Source organism: Numenius arquata, unplaced genomic scaffold (assembly GCF_964106895.1).
Source record: "Numenius arquata unplaced genomic scaffold, bNumArq3.hap1.1 HAP1_SCAFFOLD_1052, whole genome shotgun sequence".
Classification (NCBI taxonomy): Eukaryota; Metazoa; Chordata; class Aves; order Charadriiformes; family Scolopacidae; genus Numenius; species Numenius arquata.
In genome coordinates, this window is record NW_027414942.1 from 1 (window position 1) to 18,606 (window position 18,606).

At 54.9% G+C, this 18,606-nt stretch overlaps 2 protein-coding genes across 2 annotated transcripts; both read left to right on the forward strand.

Moving 5' to 3' along the window:
- The first annotated feature begins 165 nt into the window (after positions 1-165).
- POLA2 (DNA polymerase alpha 2, accessory subunit) lies at positions 166-9,307 on the forward strand. Its single transcript, XM_074167392.1, has 18 exons — positions 166-265; positions 1,316-1,453; positions 1,548-1,629; positions 1,784-1,838; positions 2,353-2,459; positions 2,577-2,770; positions 2,889-2,977; positions 3,126-3,281; positions 3,411-3,473; positions 3,555-3,624; positions 3,783-3,901; positions 4,432-4,470; positions 4,768-4,841; positions 5,693-5,801; positions 6,560-6,666; positions 6,962-7,021; positions 7,375-7,501; positions 9,053-9,307. The coding sequence occupies exons 1-18, from the start codon at positions 166-168 to the stop codon at positions 9,197-9,199; spliced, it is 1,836 nt and encodes a 611-aa protein (XP_074023493.1). The 3' UTR covers positions 9,200-9,307.
- A 1,806-nt stretch (positions 9,308-11,113) lies between these two features.
- Positions 11,114-18,606, forward strand: CDC42EP2 (CDC42 effector protein 2). The gene is made up of 3 exons (XM_074167393.1): positions 11,114-11,288; positions 16,738-17,560; positions 17,716-18,606. The coding sequence occupies exon 2, from the start codon at positions 16,811-16,813 to the stop codon at positions 17,546-17,548; it is 738 nt and encodes a 245-aa protein (XP_074023494.1). The 5' UTR covers positions 11,114-11,288; positions 16,738-16,810; the 3' UTR covers positions 17,549-17,560; positions 17,716-18,606.

Here is an 18,606-nt window from a genome sequence, read left to right on the forward strand (position 1 = left end):
TCTCCAGTTGGCTGGTTCACCCTCTATATTTGCATGGACACGCCTCTCCACCCAAGCACCGCCACGCCCGTTTCCTAATAAGGCGATGCTCCGCCCGCTTTCCCCCCTTCCCCGCTGCCGTAAAGCGCGGCGGTGTCGCGCCCGCGCGGGCTTTTCGCCGCGGCGATGGCGGAGCCGGAGCCGGAGCCGGTGTCGGCCGAGGCCGTGCTGCGGGAGCTGGGGCTCTTCGAGCTGCGCTGTCAGGGCGAGGACGTGCCCGCCAAGCGTGAGGACACCGGGGGGGGAACGGCCGGGGGTGTGAGGGGGTGTTGGGGGAGAGAAAGGGGGTATTGGAGGGGGTGTGAGGGGAAGGGGGGGGGTCTGGGGGTGTCGGGGGGTTGTGTGAGGGGGTATCGGGGGTCTGGGGGTGTCGGGGGGAGTGGTGTGAGGGGGTATCGGGGGTCTGGGGGTGTCGGGGGAGTGGTGTGAGGGGGTATCGGGGGTCTGGGGGTGTCGGGGGAGTGGTGTGAGGGGGTATCGGGGGTCTGGGGGTGTCGGGGGGGTGGTGTGAGGGGGGTATCGGGGGTCTGGGGGTGTCGGGGGGGTGGTGCGAGGGGGTATCGGGGGGTCTGGGGGTGTCGGGGGGGTGGTGCGAGGGGGTATCGGGGGTCTGGGGGTGTCGGGGGGGTGGTGCGAGGGGGTATGGGGGGTCTGGGGGTGTCGGGGGGGTGGTGTGAGGGGGTATGGGGGGTCTGGGGGTGTCGGGGGGGTTGTGTGAGGGGGTATCGGGGGTCTGGGGGTGTCGGGGGGTGGTGTGAGGGGGTATCGGGGGTCTGGGGGTGTCGGGGGGGTTGTGCGAGGGGGTATGGGGGGTCTGGGGGTGTCGGGGGGGTGGTGTGAGGGGGTATCGGGGGTCTGGGGTATCAGGTGTATTGGGGGTGTCAGGGGAGGAGTTTGGGGGGTTCAAGTGCTTTGGGGTGTTGGGTGGTCTGGGGGTGTCAGGTGAGGGGTTTGGGGGTGTCAGGAGAGGTGTTTGAGGGGGTGTCGGGTGATCTGGGGGTGTCAGGTGAGGAGTTTGGGGGTGTCGGGTGGTTTGGGGTTCATTGGGGGGGTGTTGTGGGGGTCAGGACTGCCAGGATTTGGGGGTACAAGGAGTTGGGGGGTTGTCGGGGTGAATTGGGCTTTTGAAGGGTCCGGAGCGGGAGATGGGGAGAAGGAAGGTGCAGGGAGGAGGTAGGAGGGGACCCACCGGGGGGTTTTGGGGTTCACTGGGGGGAGGGGGGGGTGTGTGTGTGTCCCCAACCCTCGTTAACCCCTCCCTCCCCTTTCCCCGCAGTGGTGGAGCTGTGCCTGACCCACGGGCTGGGCCCGGTGGCCTTGGCTAACGAGCTGCTGGCCTTCGTCACCAGCAAGGACCTCGACACCCAGCTCTCCGCCGACAGCCTCGACGCCTTCGAGCACGAGGTTTGGGGGGGGGGATCCCCCTTCCCACCCCAAAACCCCCAGGAAAAGTTGGGGCACACACACACACACACACACTCACCACCTCTTCTTCCTCCTCCAAGGTCCTCGTCAAGCGGAACAGCCGGATCCCCGGAAAAGGGACAACCGCTACGGTGGCCTCCACGACATCCACTCCCTCCAGGAGCTGTATCCTGCGGGTTTTGGGGTGATTCTTAACAAAACGGGGTGTTACGGTGTCCCCCGTGGGGTGCAGCTCCCTAAGTGAAGTGGGGCCTGGTGGGTGTCGGTCCTCCGCACCCAAAAAAATAGGGGGTTTGGGTGCTCCTTAACGAGCCGCCAGCCTTGACGAGGAAGAAGAGGATGAGCTGCTGGATGCCTACACCACCCCCTCCAAGGTGCTCCCCGACACCTTAACCCCCCAAAAAACACTCCCAAATTTACCATTTTCTGCCCCCAAACCCCTCTACCCCCCAAAATGCACCTTTTTTACCCCCCCCAAAATGCACCTTTTTTACCCCCCCCAAATGCACCTTTTTTACCCCCCCCAAAATGCACCTTTTTTACCCCCCCCCAAAATGCACCTTTTTTACCCCCCCCAAAATGCACCTTTTTTACCCCCCCCAAAATGCACCTTTTTTACCCCCCCCAAAATGCACCTTTTTTACCCCCCCCCAAAATGCACCTTTTTTACCCCCCCCCAAAATGCACCTTTTTTACCCCCCCCAAAATGCACCTTTTTTACCCCCCCCAAAATGCACCTTTTTTACCCCCCCCAAAATGCACCTTTTTTAACTCCCCCTCAATACACCTTTTTTACCCCTGAAAATACACCTTTTTTTTACCCCCCCCCCAAAATACACCTTTTTTAAACCCCCGCCCCCAAAATCGCATATTTTTTTTTTCTTGCAGGGTCCCCAAAAACGCAGCAATTCCACCCCGGAAACCCCCCGGCCCAAGCGCACCCTCTCCTCCCGCAGCCCTTACGCCCTTTTCTCTCCCAACAGCTTCTCCCCCAGGTAAATGGGGATACTGGGATATTTGGGGGTGCCGCCGCCGGTCCTCATCGTCACCCCCTCCCGCACACACACACACACCTGTTTTTTGGGTTTTTTTTTTTTTTTTTGTCCCCATAGTGTCACCCCCTCCCAAAAATACACCTCCCGGAGCAGCCGGGGGGAGGTGGTGGCCTCGTTCGGCTCCATCCAGGGTCCCTCCTGGAGCGGCGGCGGCGGCGGCTCTTGCACCCTCAAACTTTTCGGTTCCCCAGAAGAAAATTTGACAAAAAGCTACAAATTCATGTTCCAGAAAGCGCTGGACGTCCGGGAAGGTGACAAGGGGGTGCGGGGTTCGGGGAGGAGGTGACACCCCCACCCCCCCACCCCAACCTCAATTTGGGTGGTAATCTTTGAGTTTTTTGGGGTGGTTTTTTGTTGTTCGCTCCGTAGTGCTGGCGTGGAGGATCGAGGAGCTCGGGGACGCCCTCAAGAGCCACCATCACCTGGAGGACTTCGCCTCCGTCTTGCTCCCGGCGCAGGTGAAACACCCCCACACCCCCCCACTTCCTCACAGGTGTCACCCCGACGCCCCACGCCCACTTTTATAGGGGGTGTTTTGAGGCAAAAAAATGTTGGCTTTTTGTTGTTTGGTTTTTTTTTTTTTTTTTCACCCCGTTTTCCCCCCAGGAACCGGTGACGGTGCTGGGGCAGATCGGCTGCGACAGCAACGGGAAGCTCAACCCCAAATCGGTGGTGCTGGAGGGGGACCGGGAACACTCCTCGGGGGGCCAAATCCCCCTGGACCTCTCAGAGCTGAAGGAATATTCCCTCTTTCCCGGCCAGGTGGGTTTTGGGGGGAGCAGGGAAAATGGGGGACACACACACACACACACACACACACACCCCCAAAATCCACCCATGCCCCTGCAAATTCCGAGCCTGACGCCATTTTCTCTCCCCCCGACCTTTAAGATCGTGGCGCTGGAGGGGACCAACAGCACCGGGAGGATGATGGTGGTCTCCAAGCTCTACGAGGTGACCGTGTCCCCACCGATGGGCTGATTTTTTTTGGGTTGAAAAAGGAGGATTTAGAGGCTATTTCTGGTTTATCCGCAGGGGGTGCCCCTTCCCTTCCACATCCCCACGGAGCCGGCCCCAGGTGAGCCCCGAGGCTTTCCCCACAGAGGTTTAAAGCCAGGATGGGTTAAACCTCCCTTTCGGGCTAGAGGGTCCCCAAACCCCTTCTTTTTGTCCCCAAACCCCTTCTTTTTGTCCCCAAACCCCTTCTTTTTGTCCCCAAAACCCTTCTTTTTGTCCCCAAACCCCCTCTTTCTGTCCCGGTAGAGCAGAGGATGGTGCTGGTGGCCTGCGGACCCTACACCACCTCCGACAGCATCACCTACGAACCCCTCACCGACCTCCTGGAGGTCATCGCCCGCGACCGCCCCGACGTCTGCGTCCTGGTGAGGGGGGTGGAGGGACCCAGCCTTTATTACTTACTAATTATTTACATTAATTAAACCAATTAAATATCATAAAACAAGAGGCCGCAGCGGGAAAGCGCGGTCGAGGTTTCGAAATTTTAAAAAAATCAGTGTAAAAAAGCGCCACGCGAGGAGAGAGGCGGCTCGGGCGTGATCTCAAACCACCTGTTTTTCATCCTAAAGTGACAAAAGGCCTGTTTTTTACCCTAAAACGACAAAAAAAAAGCCCCGTTTTAAGAGCAAATCGTGCTCTTTGAGCGCCACAGGAGCCAGATCCTGGTTTCCCGCTTGGAAAGGGCGCGCTGCTTTGATCAGTCTCCCCTTTTGCCCCGACCGCTTTGGGGTCGCGGGATAAAATTTGAGCTTAATTAATAAGAATAATTTAAAAAATTACCTTTTTCGGGGGGAGGGGGTGGTGTTTAACACAATTAATTTGGTTTTTGGGGCCGGTGACACGTGGGCACATCCCGGCTTGTGGTTTTCTCTGATTTTTCACCATTTCTTCGCAGTTTGGGCCGTTCCTGGATGCCAAGCATGAGCAAGTGGAGGTGAGGGAGACCTGGGGCACCCATGGGTGCCCCCTCCCCCCCCGCCGGCTTCATCCCTGGGGGGGGGGGACGACACACTGAGTTGGGTGCCCCCCCAAAACCCCCCCGGAACCCCCAGTGTGCGAGCAGGGTGGTCTAAAAGCTGGTTTTTGCCCCCAAAACTCCTCCATCCCTGTGGGTTTGGGGTTGATTCATGGTGCCGGGCTCTGGAAGAACAAAGCGGCCGCGGGAGATGGGGGGGTGTCCCAAAAAAAAGGGGGAATTCCTCAAATCCCGTTGTTTTCCCTCATTTTTTAGAACTGCCAGCTCCTGGGCTCCTTCGCTGACGTCTTCAAGCTCTGCCTGAAGATGATCATCGAAGGGACACGAAGGTAGGTAGTTCTTTGTTTCCACAGGTCGCTTTTTGCCCAAAACCTCCTTTTTTATCACCAAATGGGAGGTTTCCACCGATTCCCGAGCGGGAAACAGGCAGCGAAGAGGGAAAAATCATGAGATTTTGATTAAAAGCCTCGTTAACGGGCTCTGGAATGGAGGAGGGGGCGCTGGTTGTAGCCCACAGGGTGAAACACCTTTCCCACAGAAGCAAAGTGAGTTTTGGGGGGATTTCAGCAGATTTTGGGTCTTCTCACTTCCAAAATGCCCCAAAATGGTCTATTTTTGAGGGGGCCCGGCTGTAATTTCCTACGAGAAGTGCTGGTTCTGGCTGTCGAGCTGTTCCTTGGCTCTGACTGTAATTAATCACCTGGTTTTTCCCTCTTTTTTCCAGTCCTTGGCTCACCTTTGTCCCTAAATTCCCTGTTTTTCTCTTTTTTTCCAGTTATTAGCTCATCTTTCTCCCTAAACTGCCTGGTTTTCCCTCTTTTTTCCAGTTCTCGGGTCATCTTTGTCCCTAAATTCTCCGTTTTTCCCTCTTTTTTTCTGACATCATCAACTCTTGGCTGATCTTTATCCCTTAATTGCCTTTTTCTCCCTCTTTTTCCCAGCTCTCGGCTCATCATTGTCCCTAAATTCCCTGTTTTCCCCTCTTTTTTTTCCAACAGCATCAATTCTCGGCTCATCTTTCTCCCTAAACTGCCTGGTTTTCCCTCTTTTTTTTTTTTTCCAACACCGTCAACTCTCAGCTCATCGTTGTCCCTAAATCCTCTGGTTTTCCCTTTTTCCCCAGTTCTCGCCTCATCGTTGTCCCTAAATCCCCTGGTTTTTCCCCATTTTTCCCCGGCAGCGCGGGTTCCCAGCTGGTCCTGGTCCCGTCCCTGCGCGACGTCCACCACGACTTCGTTTACCCGCAGCCGCCCTTCCCCTGCCCCGACCTGCCCCGGGACGACAAACCGGTAACAAACCTCCTTTTTACCCCAAAAAAAAAAAGCCCCAAAACCCAATGAATTTCCAGGAAAAAAAAAAAAAAACCAACCAACGCATCCCTGCAAATGGCTTTCCCAGCCCTTTTTGGGGTAAAATTCCCTAATTTAAGATTCCCCCCCGCCCAGGGAGCAGCTTGTGATGCTCCTGGCAGAAAGTCCAGCCCGGCTGCGGCGGTTTTTGGGGCGTATTTAGGGTGTTTAAGGAAACGTTAGCGTGATTTGTGACGGTTTTAGGGCAGATTTGGGGCATTTGAGGAAAACTCAACCTGATGGCAATGTTTTGGGGCAGTTTTGGGGTGGATTTGGGGCTTTTAGGGCTGGTTTAGGGGTGTTTAAGGAAAGCTCAGGGTGATTGTGACCGTTTTAGGGCAGGTTTGGGGTGATTTGGGGTAAATTTGGGATATTTGAGGAAAGCTCAACCTGATGGCAACACTTTGGGGTGGGTTTGGGGTATTTTGGGGTGGGTGTGGGGTGTTTAAGGAAAGCCGAGTGTGAGTGCGACTGTTTTAGGGCAGGTTTGGGGTGATTTAGGGCAGATTTGGGGCATTTAAGGAAATCCCAGTGTGCTTGTAGCATTTTGGGGCAGGTTTTGGGGGCATTTTAGGCCAGGTTTGGGACAATTATGGAAAGCTGAGCACCTTGGGGTCATTTTAGGGTACTCGGGGGTGTTTTAGGGTCCCGGCAAAGCCACCCCCTGACCTGTTGTCCCCCCCCCGGTGTCCCCGCAGCGCGTGCACTTGGTGCCGGAGCCCTGTACCCTGGACATCGACGGCGTGGTCTTGGGCCTCACCTCCACCGACCTCATCTTCCACATGGGCGCCGAGGAGATCAGCAGGTGGGGGGGAGCTGGCGGGGATCCCCAATCCGGGAACGCGCGACGGGAGCAGGGAAGTCTCCGGATTCGGCCTCAAATTGACAGGATCTCAGCAGGAGGCGTCATCCCCGGGCGGGTTGTCCCTCGGTTGTCCCCTCCGGTGCCTCGTTTCTCTGATGGAGAGACAGAGCTGCCCCCATCCCTGGGTGCCAGGTCGTTAATTAGGCTGCCTGACTAATTAATCAGTGCAGCCTCCAAGCTTTTTTTTGTTTGTTTGTTTGTTTGTTTTTCCTTTTTCCTCCCTTTTCTCTCGTAGCTCATCGGGGATCTCGGACAGGTTCACGCGAATCCTCAAGCACATCCTGACGCAGAGGAGGTGAGGGGTGTAGCGCAAACACCCGCCCGAACCCAAAAAGGGCTTTTTTGTGGCCAAATAAGGGAAATCCTGTGCCGTTCTCGCCCTCTTCCCCTTTAAAGTCGTTTTTTAACCCCAAAAAAATGTCAGTTTGGGGTTTGATAACCCTTTTAAAAGAGGATTCAGAGGGTTTTAGCACTGTAAATCCTCCTGGTGTGCGTCAGGCGTCCCTGGCCGAGAGCTGCTCTCGGCGATAGGCAAAACAAGCAGAAAGACCTCTTTCTACCCCGAAATTACCTGCCGGTTGTGTCCGAGCCTTGTTGCTACAGGCAAAGGCTGCGGTAATGTCTGGTTTTTTTCCCCTTCGCCGGTAGTTACTACCCGCTGTACCCCCCCTCGGAGGAGCTGAACGTCGACTACGAGAACTTCTACAGCTACGCCTCGTTGCCCGTCACCCCCGACGTCCTCGTCACCCCCTCGGAGCTGCGGTACTTCGTGAAGGTCAGGGGTGTGCCTGTTGGGATCGGCGAATCCCGCACTGGTTTGGGTGGGAAAGGGACCTTTAAAAGGTCATCGTCACCCTGGGCAGGGACGTCTTCAATGACGTCAGGTCTCTCCGAGCCCGGTCCTGGGATTGTTTCCAGGGATGGGGCACCCACAGCTTCTCGGGGCGACCTGGGCCAGGGTCTCACCACCGATTTCTTCCGAATATCTGGTCTAAATCTCCCCTTTTTTACCTTAAAACCACTATTTATGGCTCCGCTCCCTGATGAAGAGTCTCTCCCGGAGCCCCTTGAGGGACTGGAAGGGGCTCCAAGGTCTCCCCGGAGCCTACTCCTCTCCAGGCTGAACCCCCCCAGCTCTCTTCAGCCTGTCCCCACAGCAGAGGGGCTCCAGCCCTCGGGGCGTCTCGGTGACCTCCTCTGGTCCCTCTCCCACAGCTCCGTGTCCCTCTGATGTCCCCAGAGCTGGTGGCAGCGCTGCAGAGGAGGGGGGTGTTTCCCCATGCACAGGACCCTGCACTTTTGGGGCTGGTTGAACCTCGTGAGGGGTTCTCACTTCTGGAGCTCGTCCAGGTCCCTCTGGGTGGCAGATTGTCCCTCCGGCGTGTCACCGTCCCGCTCGGTGTCACCCACAAGCTCGCCAAGGGTGCCCTTGATCCCACTGTCCTTGTCACTGATGATGATATTGAAGTGCTGGTCTCAGCGCGGACCCCTGAGGGGCCACCACTTGTCACCCGTCTCCATCCAGACACGGAGCCGTTGACCACCCTCCTCTGGATGTGACTTTCCAGCCCATTCCTCGTCCACCCATCAAATCCCAGTTTCTCCAGTTTAAGGGAGCAGGATGTTGTGGGGGGCCGTGTCCGAGGCAGACACAGCCGAAGCTGGTCCCTCACCTGCTGGTGGGGTCACCCCAGCACAGGTGGCCACCAGCTTGCCCTTGGTGACACCGTGCTGGCTCCCTCGTGTCACGTCCCTGTCCTCGATGTGCCTTATATACCCCCCAAATCCGCCATATTTTGACATATTTGGGCAAAATCCAGTTTACAGCATGAATACAGCACAGTCTCGTGACTGTAGCTGGTTGGTCACAGCCGCCGGCATCCCTGTTGCCTGTAGCTGGGCGGTTGTGGCTGACGGCATCCCCAGCGCCTGTAGCTGGGCAGTCACAGCTCCCGGTGTCCGTGTTGGCTGTAGCCAGGTGGCTCCCAGTGTCCATGTCGGCTGTAGCTGGGTGGCTATCAGTGTCCATGTTGGCTGTAGCCAAGTGGTTGTGGCTCCCAGTGTCCATGTTGGCTGTAGCCAGGTGACTATCAGTGTCTCTGTCGCCTGTAGCCGGGCATCCTCGGCTGTCAGTGTCCATGTCAGCTGTAGCCGGGCGGCTCTCGGTGTCCGTGTCGGCTGTAGCCAGGTGGTTGCGGCTCCTGGTGTCCACGTTGGCTGTAGCTGGGTGACTATCACTGTCTGTGTTGGCTGTAGCCAAGCGGTTGTGTTTCCTGGTGGTTCCTCAGCACCGGGATCTGTGACCATCACTCCCATTTTCCCGCAGGACGTTCTGGGCTGTGTCTGCATCAATCCCGGCCGACTGACGAAGGGCCAGGTCGGGGGGACCTATGGCCGCCTGTACCTACAGCGAGGAGACACCCAGGGCGAGCGGAAGAGTCCGTGTGTTGCTGCTCAAGTCGTTAAAATCTAAATCGTCGGGACAGAGACTTAATTCTTTGACCCTTTCTACAACTTAATTTCTTCACGGGAACCAATTGGTGTTAAAAGACACTTTGAATTTTGGTTAAAAAACACCCAAAACGCTTGTGTTTGTCTCCTGTGCTTTCACCTGACTCCGTTTCAGGGGGTCCTGACTCCGCGCTGCACCCCAAAATGGTGGGAGCCACCCTAATATTCCCTAATTAATTGATTAATGATAAGGAAGCGGGGGCAGGAAGCTGATTTTTGCAGTGATTTTTCCAGGCGGGGTTTCGGAGGACCCAAATTAGCAGCAACGGGTGGGTTTTGGGGTGTAAATGGGTGATTTTGGGGTCGCTCGTTAGCAAATCCCCTGTGTCTTCTTCATTAGGGAAACAAAGATGAGCCTCCAGCTGGATTTACCCCCGGAAAAGGGGAATCTCGGGGTGTGATGGGGCCGAAATCCTCCTCTGCCGGGGCACCCGTGTCCCGGATTCACCTCCTCAGTGATGTCATTACGGGATGAGCTTCCTTGTTATGGGCCTCTGAGTTTAATTAGTCCGAAAGCAATTAATTTACAGGTGCCCGGGGGGGAGCTGCACTGCTGCTTCGTGGGCTTGGGTGAAGGATCCGCAGCTCCTGGCTCGGCTGGGGGTGAAAAACCAGCGTCGGGTTTGGGTTTGAAACATTTTTCCCCCACTTTGCCTCTAATTTGTGATGAAGAAGCTGAAAATTAATTAAAATCCTCCCTTTTGGCTCCGTTTCTCCCGGTGTTTGTTCCGCTCCGATGCCAGGAAAGGAGGGAAAGGGCTTTTTTATTTTTTTTTCTGGAAAAAAAGGTAAATCCCGTGTGAAGAAAGGGAATGTTTCGTAACTCCCCACGGCGGGGCAGTTCCAGGCGGCGGGAGGTTGGAAAACAACCTCGTCAGGCGGCGCTGAGCGTCTCCCTTCGTTAATTTTCCACTTAATTACCTGCCTGGCCTTATTACAGCCTCCCTCTAGAAGCGACGTGTTTATCTTCTCTCACCCTTTAAATCCCACGTGGGCGTCAGGGCACTTTTAGGGGAAAACCGGGGGAAAACGGGGTCCGGGGAGGGAGACGCTTGTGATTTTTGATTATTTGGGGGGGGGGGGCAGGATTTGCCAGAAAATCTGTGTTTTCTCCCCAAATCTCAGTGCGTTGCGGACTTCTCCAACTGTCGCATCTCGGCCTCAGTTCCTCAGATCTTTTGCCGATTTTAGCGCTTCTCACCCCAAATAAAACACTTTTTTTCCCTAGGGTGGGTAAAAGACCATTTCCCCCCCCTTTTTTCCGAGTTTCCAGCTTTTTTATATATATTTTTTTCACCTGCTGCAGGGGGGAGGGGAGCAAAAACCCATTTTCTCCCCATTTTTGGCTTTGATGCTCCCTGTCCAGCCTCAAGTTTCCCTCCTAAAAATGCTATTTTAGGGTTGTTGGGGGGGATTTTATTGGGGGGGGGTCGATTCAAAGCCATCAGGAGGGAAGCAGCCGGCATCTCGTTTGCCTCTTAATTAGATGATCCCTGAGGACGAGGCTAATTTGGGATTTAAACGAGCGGAGACTCCAGCATTATGAGTCGGCCAAGGAATTTTTTTTTGGGGGGGGGGGGGGGTGGGGAAGAGGGCAGTGGAGGGGTGTGAGTTCCGCTGCTCCGTAGGGAATCCCCCACTTCCCTCCAGAGCCGGCAGGAATTTTTCCAGCTTTTATTTTTATTTCCTCAGGGATTTTTCCTCCGGGAGAACCGCAGTGCTGCCTCTTCCCTTGGCGGAGCGGGGAAACCGAGGCACGACGGCTGGGGAAAAGGACGAAGCCACCCGGTTCTTCATCCCAGTGAGAAGCCAACGCCGTCTCTCTCCATGTTTTGAGAATTTTGGGGGGAAGGAAAACACCCCCCTGCCCTGGGAAGGGGGAAGCGAGGCCCCGTGTGCCGGGGTGGGGCTTGGCCGTTGGCTGGGAGCCGGCCGCGCCGACGCTCCGGCGTTGGGAGGAAGGGAACGCTCGCGTTTGGCTCCGGCTCAGCTGCCGGAGTGGGAGGAAGAGGAGGGTGAGCGTCGGCCGCGATCCTGGGGGTTGTTTTCCGGTGAGATTCCTACCAGGACCCACACCGGCTGTAGCCGGGGGGGGGGGGGCTGGGAGGGGTGGGACACGGTGGTAAATTTGGGAGCCAGGAGGGGGGGATTTGGTCTCTCTTCCCGGCACCGGCTTGTAAATCCCTGCTGCTGCGAGCCATCGGGATGCTGAGGACAACGAAGGGGGGGGGCAGTTCTTTTTTATGTTCTTCAGGATGTTTTTGTGTCCCTGTCACATCCCTGATCCCCAATTTAAAGGGCGGGGGGGGAGGAGGGGATGCTTCCAGCCTTTTTTTCCAAGAAAAAAAAAAAGACTGGATTCCCTTTTCCTTACGCCCCCACTCCCCCTTTTTGTCCCCTCCCCGGTTTTCCTGCAGCCACCTCTTAATTTTAGCCCCCAGCTGCGGAGGTTTCCGATTGCCCCCGGCTCAAATTAGCCGCCGGATCCCCAAAATAGACGGCACGTTTTGGGGGAGGGAGGCCGGATCCTGCTCCGGGATTTTTTTATTTTTTTCTAGGGAGGATTTTTCAGCACAAATAGGGATTCAGGGATATATATATATTATTTTTTTTTTATAAAATATCCATGTTTTAAGGAGTTGCCTGACTGGAACGGACTCCGACCCCATCACGGGGAGAGACATGCGACCTGTGCCCTCATCCCACCCCGAATGCCGCTGTCCCCTCCCGGGAATTCCCGGCGCTCCCCAGGTTCTCGGGTGGGGCCCGGCAGGAGGAGCCACCCTAAAGAGTTGTTTTTCCTGGTTTTAAGGGTTTTTTATATTCCCCCCACACACACACCACCACCACCTCTTTTCCCCTTTGGTTTGTCACCGCTGCAGCGGGGTGTGGGCACAGCCGGGGGAAACTGAGGCACGGGAAGGGTTTGGCCACGTTTCCCTACCCAGTGCCAGCACTTCCTCATCCGCAAACTTTCCTCCTTGGAATTTCCTTATCTGGGAAAATCTCCTCCCCACACCCCCACCCCGGTACCGGTGTTTTCCTAGTCCTGGGGGGGGGGGTGTGAAAAAAAAAACAACCCCAGTGTTTGATGACGCGGCTGTTGGGAGGGGACAGTCCTGCCCCGCACACACCTTTTCACGGTGTCCCCTCGGCATGGAGACGTCACCGGCGGCTCTTCCCAATCCAGATGCTTGAGGTAGGACAGCGCCGGCACCGCGACCCTGCGGAGAGAAATGAATCCTCCCTTTTAACCAGGAATAACCAGGAGAATCTGGGATACATCCTTCCAATGATGCCAACCGCCAGGGCACCCGCAAAAGGCTTTCAAAAACATCCCTATTCCCTAAAAAAATTCCCTAATTCCCATCCTGAAGGGATGTTATTCCCCAAAGGGTCCCTTTTCCGCGCCCCGATGTCCGTCTGACTCTGGCACCGTGGGAAAAGGGGGTGCGTTTCCATCTCCCGCGTGAATTTCCCTTCCCCCGGGGGGGGATGCGAGGGCAAAACCTCTTCCCAGGGGCAAATTTTTAGGCGAGGATTTTCTCTAAGCGCCGATAAAAGGTGCAAAAAGACCCAAAAAAGGGTCAAGAGGAGGAGATGGGAGGAACCGGCTTCGTTTTCTGCGGCGGTCGCTCGATTTTTGCGCCTTCCAGAGGGAAAATGAGTTCAAGCCTCCGTCGCTTAATCCCTATTTTTGCAGTATCTTGATAAAATAGATGCCGGGATGGGAAAATCACTGCTCCGGGAGTAACCGAGGGGGGCTGAGGAAGCCCCAGGGTCTTCGTGTGATGAAGCATAAATGGCTGAAAATGAGCTAAAAAGAAACAAATTTTCACGTAGCAAAGTTGAAACGGCTGTAAAAGGGGGCAGGAAGGAAGGAAATTTTCAGGTGGCAAAGTCTAAATGGCTGAAAACAGGCCAAAAAGAAACCGATATTTTTGTCAGGCAAAGCCTAAATTGCCAAAAACAGGTGAAAAAGAAACAAAAATTCAGGTATTGACACCTGCATGTCTGAAAATGGGACAGAGACAGAAAACCACCCAAATTTGACTCCGGGGGGGAATCAAAAAGCCAACCGGGGGCAAATATCCCGGCGCTGGGTGTCGGCGGAGACGCTGGGAGGGATCTTAAATCTTCTCCCTGGGGCTTTCGGCTGATTTTTTAACGATGAGAAGCAAAAACGAAGCCTCTCAGGGGGATGAAGGTTGAGTTTAATTCCTCAAATCTTCTCCTGAGGCACCTCCCGCTTTTATCCCGCACCGGAACATCTCATTTTCCCCAGTTCTCTCTTAACGAGTCTCCTTTCGAGGGACACCTGGATTATTTTTGGCTTTTAACAAGTTTTTAGCGACGGGGGGGACGCACTGCCGGGATAAACGTGGGTGAAAACACCCCTAAATAACTTAACAAAGGGGTTTATTTGGGTTTTGCTCTTTTTCCGATCTGTTTTTCCCCTCTGTGTGGCATCACTGCCGGGATCTGGGCGCCCTGGTAACGCTCCCATCTTTTGAGCAGGTTTATTCAGGTGCCAATGCTGAAAAATGCCAGAAAAAGGGATTTTAAGGATTTTTCTGATGCAAAAACCACCCTATTCCCTGTGCTTTCAGGGCCCGCTGACCCTTTCCCAGGCTGCACTGGCAGCAAATACCCTTTTTCGAGTCTTTTTTTCTTTCCAGCACAAAGGGAAAGGGCTCTATCCGAGGCCCTGAATTCTCCAGAGATCACAGGCAGCCTTTGTCCCGGCCCAGTGGGGCGCTGGGGTCTCGGCCGCAGCCCAGACTGGGGAGAAGAGGAGGAGCTGGGGCGAGAAATTGGGGTGAGGAAGAGCGATTTCTGTTCAGTGCCAGTGGAAGACGTTGAACCTGCGCTGGCCGGGAGGGGAAACGATCCCGGTGGCCGCTCCCCAACGCTCATCCCCAGCAGCATCACCCCACACCTTGAAAACCTTCAATATTTCTGAGCGACGAGAGACTTTTTTCTGCCAAATCCACTTTTTTTTGTTGTTGTTTTAAAATAATTTCAGTGTTTTTTCGTGGCTAACCCGCCCCTCTTTGTGGTTTGCCGGCACAAGGGTGGCTGCGCATCCGGCAGGCGTTCTGGCGAGCGCCGGCGCTGCTCCGAATCCGGATCTCGGTGAAGAAACAGCTTCCCTCCGTCCTCCCTTTCTCTCCGCGTCCGGCACCGGCTCCGCCGCCATCGTCTCACCCCCTTCCTCCCGGCGCCCGGATTTCACGCGAGCGGCCGCGGCCTGTCATTACACCGCCCGCTTTAATCCACCCGGGATTAACGAAGCTGAATTCTGCATCGTCAGGATTTTCTTCTCCGCCCAGAGCTGCCGGGAACGGGATTATCGGGGACCACGTTCCCCCCGGGGCTGCGTTCCCGACGCTGACGGCATCGCCGGCATCTCGGCCGCGCTTGGTTTTGAGCTCTTTGGGCCATTTCCTGCCGCTCCGTCTCCTCTCCCTCGTTGCCATCAACCCAACGTGACCCCGGCAGCGGCTCCGGCTGTAGCGGCGCGTACGTGGGTCTCTGTTCGGGGAAGATGTTCCAAGAAAGAGGCAATTAAGGGGGAAAAAAAAAAGGGAATAAAACGAACAGCGTAGACAGGATGAGGTCTCGGCGGCGCTTCCTAACGATAACGACGGTGCACCAGGCGGTTGAAGGTGACTGTGGGATTTTCCATCCCTCTGTGTCTTCTTGTTATTAGATTTTTAAGGGGAACGTGGGCTTTTCCATCCCTCCATATATTATTATTACATTTTTAAGGTGAACATGGGATTTTCCATCCCTCTGTATATTATTATTATTAGGTTTTTAAGGTGACCGTGGGAATTTTCATCCCTCTGTGTCTTCTTATTATTAGATTTTCAAGGTGAATGTAGGATTTTCCATCCCTCTGCATATTATAATTATATTTTTAAGGTGAACATGGGATTAATCATCCCTCTGCGTCTCCTGCTTATTATATTTTTAAGGTGAATGTAGGATTTTCCATCCCTTTGTGTATTATCATTATATATTTAAGGTGACCGTGGGATTTTCCACCCCTCCATCTATTATTATTATATTTTTAAGGACAAATTTAAGGGGCTGAGGTCGGGTGTGGCTCAGGAGGATCCAGCAGCCCTTGGTGGGACCGAGCCGCCTCAAAACCCCGGCGCTTTGATATCCCAAAGAGCCACCACCCTCCGCCTAAAGTGGCCTTTGTCACCTCTGGGCGCGTGGCTGGGATTGAAACGCCAGCCCCGGGGGAGCCTGTCCGGCTCCATTCATCCGGCGTCGGCCGCAGACTGGTTTTCACTGGCTCTTTGGCACCAGCCGGGGCAGGTTTCAGCCGGGGCAAGCGCCTGACGTGGTGGTTAGGGCTGTAAAACACAGGAGGAACGACTGTTTCCCGGCCGGGCTGTTCATTGGTGATGGCTGACAGGAAAATCCACAACAAGGGGAATCACCCGGGACCTCGTGCCGCGACAGTTCGGGGGTCGATTTGAGGAGCAGGACTCGGCCGCGGTGGTTTCGCCATCGGTGGTTTCACCGTCAGCTCTCGCTGTCCGGGTGCGGCTGTACCGAGAGGCGTGTTCCCAACAGCAGAAAACAGCCCGAAGCTGGTTGTTTTAGTGGCGGCCGGGGCTCAGCGGCACTGGCCAAACCCGTCTCTCAATCACCGATAAACTCCCTTGTGTCCTTGCAGTCGAGGGCAGATTGGAGCCGGTTTTACAGAAACGGGGAGCGACAGGAGATTGTTTTTCCCTAAAAATTAGTAAGAAAAGCTAAAACTCCAGAGTTTTCCCCTTGTTGATATTCAAAAGTCACGCTCAGGTGCCCTGAAACCTGTTTCACCCCCTTTTCTGTCCCACCGAGGCATCTCTCGAGGTTGTGTGTAACGTTATTATCGCCAAAAATGCCCACTTTTTTGCCTTATTTCTCCCCACAGCTGAAAAATCACGCCCAAAACGTGTAAATTTGTCCGAGTTGAATGAACATGACTAAAATAGGGGGGAAAAAACCCAACTTCCTTCCCCCTCCTGCCTTAATCTCTATTATTTTGTATTTTAGCTTGTTGTTGGGTGGGGCTGGATTACACATGGCCAAGAGGAGAGGGAATTGAAATGAAAAATAATCTCTTTTTGGGTTAGAAAAGCCACTTTCCGATGCTCTGCTCTCCCACCCTTCAACTCCGGACCCCGATTCCCCCATAAAAACATCAATCCTCTTGGATTTCCAGCTCTGACCCCCGTTCCTGATTTTGATTTTTTTTTTTTTTTTTCCTCTTCCACTCGAAACAAATCTTGAGGAGAGGCCCCGAGTGCCTGGATTTAATTACCCGCGTTGTTTTGTTATCGATAACGCAGCCAACGAACTTTCAGATAGCGAACCGGAGAGCGTCTGGAATTAATTTCCTGGGACGTGCTGACGTTGAGGATCTCCGTCCTACACGTTATAACTTGCTTTTAAGCATTTTTTTTTCCCTTTTTTTCCTTAATTTTTTTCCAGGTTATTTTTTTATAAGCCTGAGGGTCTCGGAAGACGCTTGAGTTGGTGAGGAAGAGCTTTGCTCCTCGGGGAGATGTCCACCAAGGTGCCCATCTACCTGAAGAGGGGCAGCAGGAAGGGGAAGAAGGAGAAGCTGCGCGACATCCTCTCCTCCGACATGATCAGCCCGCCCTTGGGGGACTTCAGACACACCATCCACATCGGCAGCGGCGGGGAGAGCGACATGTTCGGGGACATCTCCTTCCTCCAGGGCAAATTCCACCTCCTCCCCAGGACCGAAGGCGGCTTCGATTCCGACAAGGACAGTCCCGACGCGGCGCCTTTCGAGTTCTCCAGGACGGCCACCATCTCCGGCCGGGAGCATCCACCCTCCTCCTTGGAGACGTCCTCTCCCCTCCTCAAAAACGCCATCTCCCTGCCCGTCATCGGGGGGCCGCAGGCCTTGACGCTGCCCTCGGCGCAAGCCCCCCCAAAACCTCCACGGTTACACCTCGATGACAAAACCCCACCGGCGCGAAGCCAGGAGGAGGAGGAGGAGGAAGGCGGTGAAGGCAGGAGCGTCACCCCTTCGTCGTCGTCATCGCCACCGCATCCCTGCGCCTCGTGTTTCGCCGCCCCGACCAACGGCTTCACCGAGGAGAAGGACAAGGCCGAGCCGGCCTTCCTCTCCCACGCCGGCTCCCTCCTCTCCCTCCACGTGGATCTGGGGCCGTCCATCTTGGAGGACGTCCTGCAAGTGATGGAGAAACACCAGGCAGAGAGAGTGGGTGGGTCCCTACAGGACCCGGGCCGGCAGGAAATCTTGACGTGAAGACGTCTCGAGGTAAAGACGTTGAGAAATGGATGATTATTACTTTTTGGGGTTGTTTTTTTTTTTTTTCTTTAAGTTTTTTTTTCCTCCTTAAATCACAGCTCCGACTCTCAAAGTTTGCCTCCGCACACCTTTCCTAACGGGTGCCGTCTTGTTTCCTCTCGCAGAGCCCGCCATGCGAACGAGACGTTGAGCGTTTCTCCCCGCAGATCTCTGGCCGCTCCCTCCATGCAGGGAGAGGGGGGAAAAAAAACCCAAACATTCCAACACCCTCCGAAGCCCAGAGGGAAGAGGCATTTATCGGTGCCGGGTTATTTCTCGCCGCTCGCCCGTTTCAACTTCACCTTTAGCGACGGATGGAACCGTAGGACTGCGCTGACCGGTAGAAAAACAAGACCCCTGCGCCGTTGGGAACCGTTTGTGGCGCTGGATGGGATGAAACAGCGACGGCCGAATTCCCAAATATTTCGGTCGGGAGGATTTTGGGGGGGGGGGGGGTCGGGTTTGATTTTTCTTCGCTCGAGGAGGGTTTTGCGCTCAGTGGAGGCGAAGGTGTGACGCGCGCTGTTTGCCAACCACTCCCAATCGAGGCGATGTCAAATGCCAGCCTTCGACGTGATTTAAATTTAAGATCCCGCAAAAATGGGTAAATTTAGCAGTTACGTGACAAAAGGCTCCATCGGGCTCTAACGTTGCGCCGTCTCTAAGGAGAAGCTAAAAACTCTCCGCGGAGAAGCTAAAAAAACCCCTCTCGGGCTGTATTTCAGCGACTAAATCCACGGAGCTCGGGGTTGGAATTGAAAATGGTAAATCAGATGCAAAAAAAGCAACAAAACAAAACAAAAAACTGTTAAGTGGAGGGTGAGTGACCACCCGGCCAGATTCCTGCGCCGCGGGGGGAGATTCAGTCTCCCGAAAGACGCCGTCTCCGTCAATCGCAGATTGTTCGGCTGGAGGGAGGAACGAGGGGGTGAAACGCTTCGGCACGCAGAAAGGAATGCGAATCCCTTCTGCTTTGTTTTTGTTGTGTTTTTCTTTTTTTTTTTTATAAATAATTT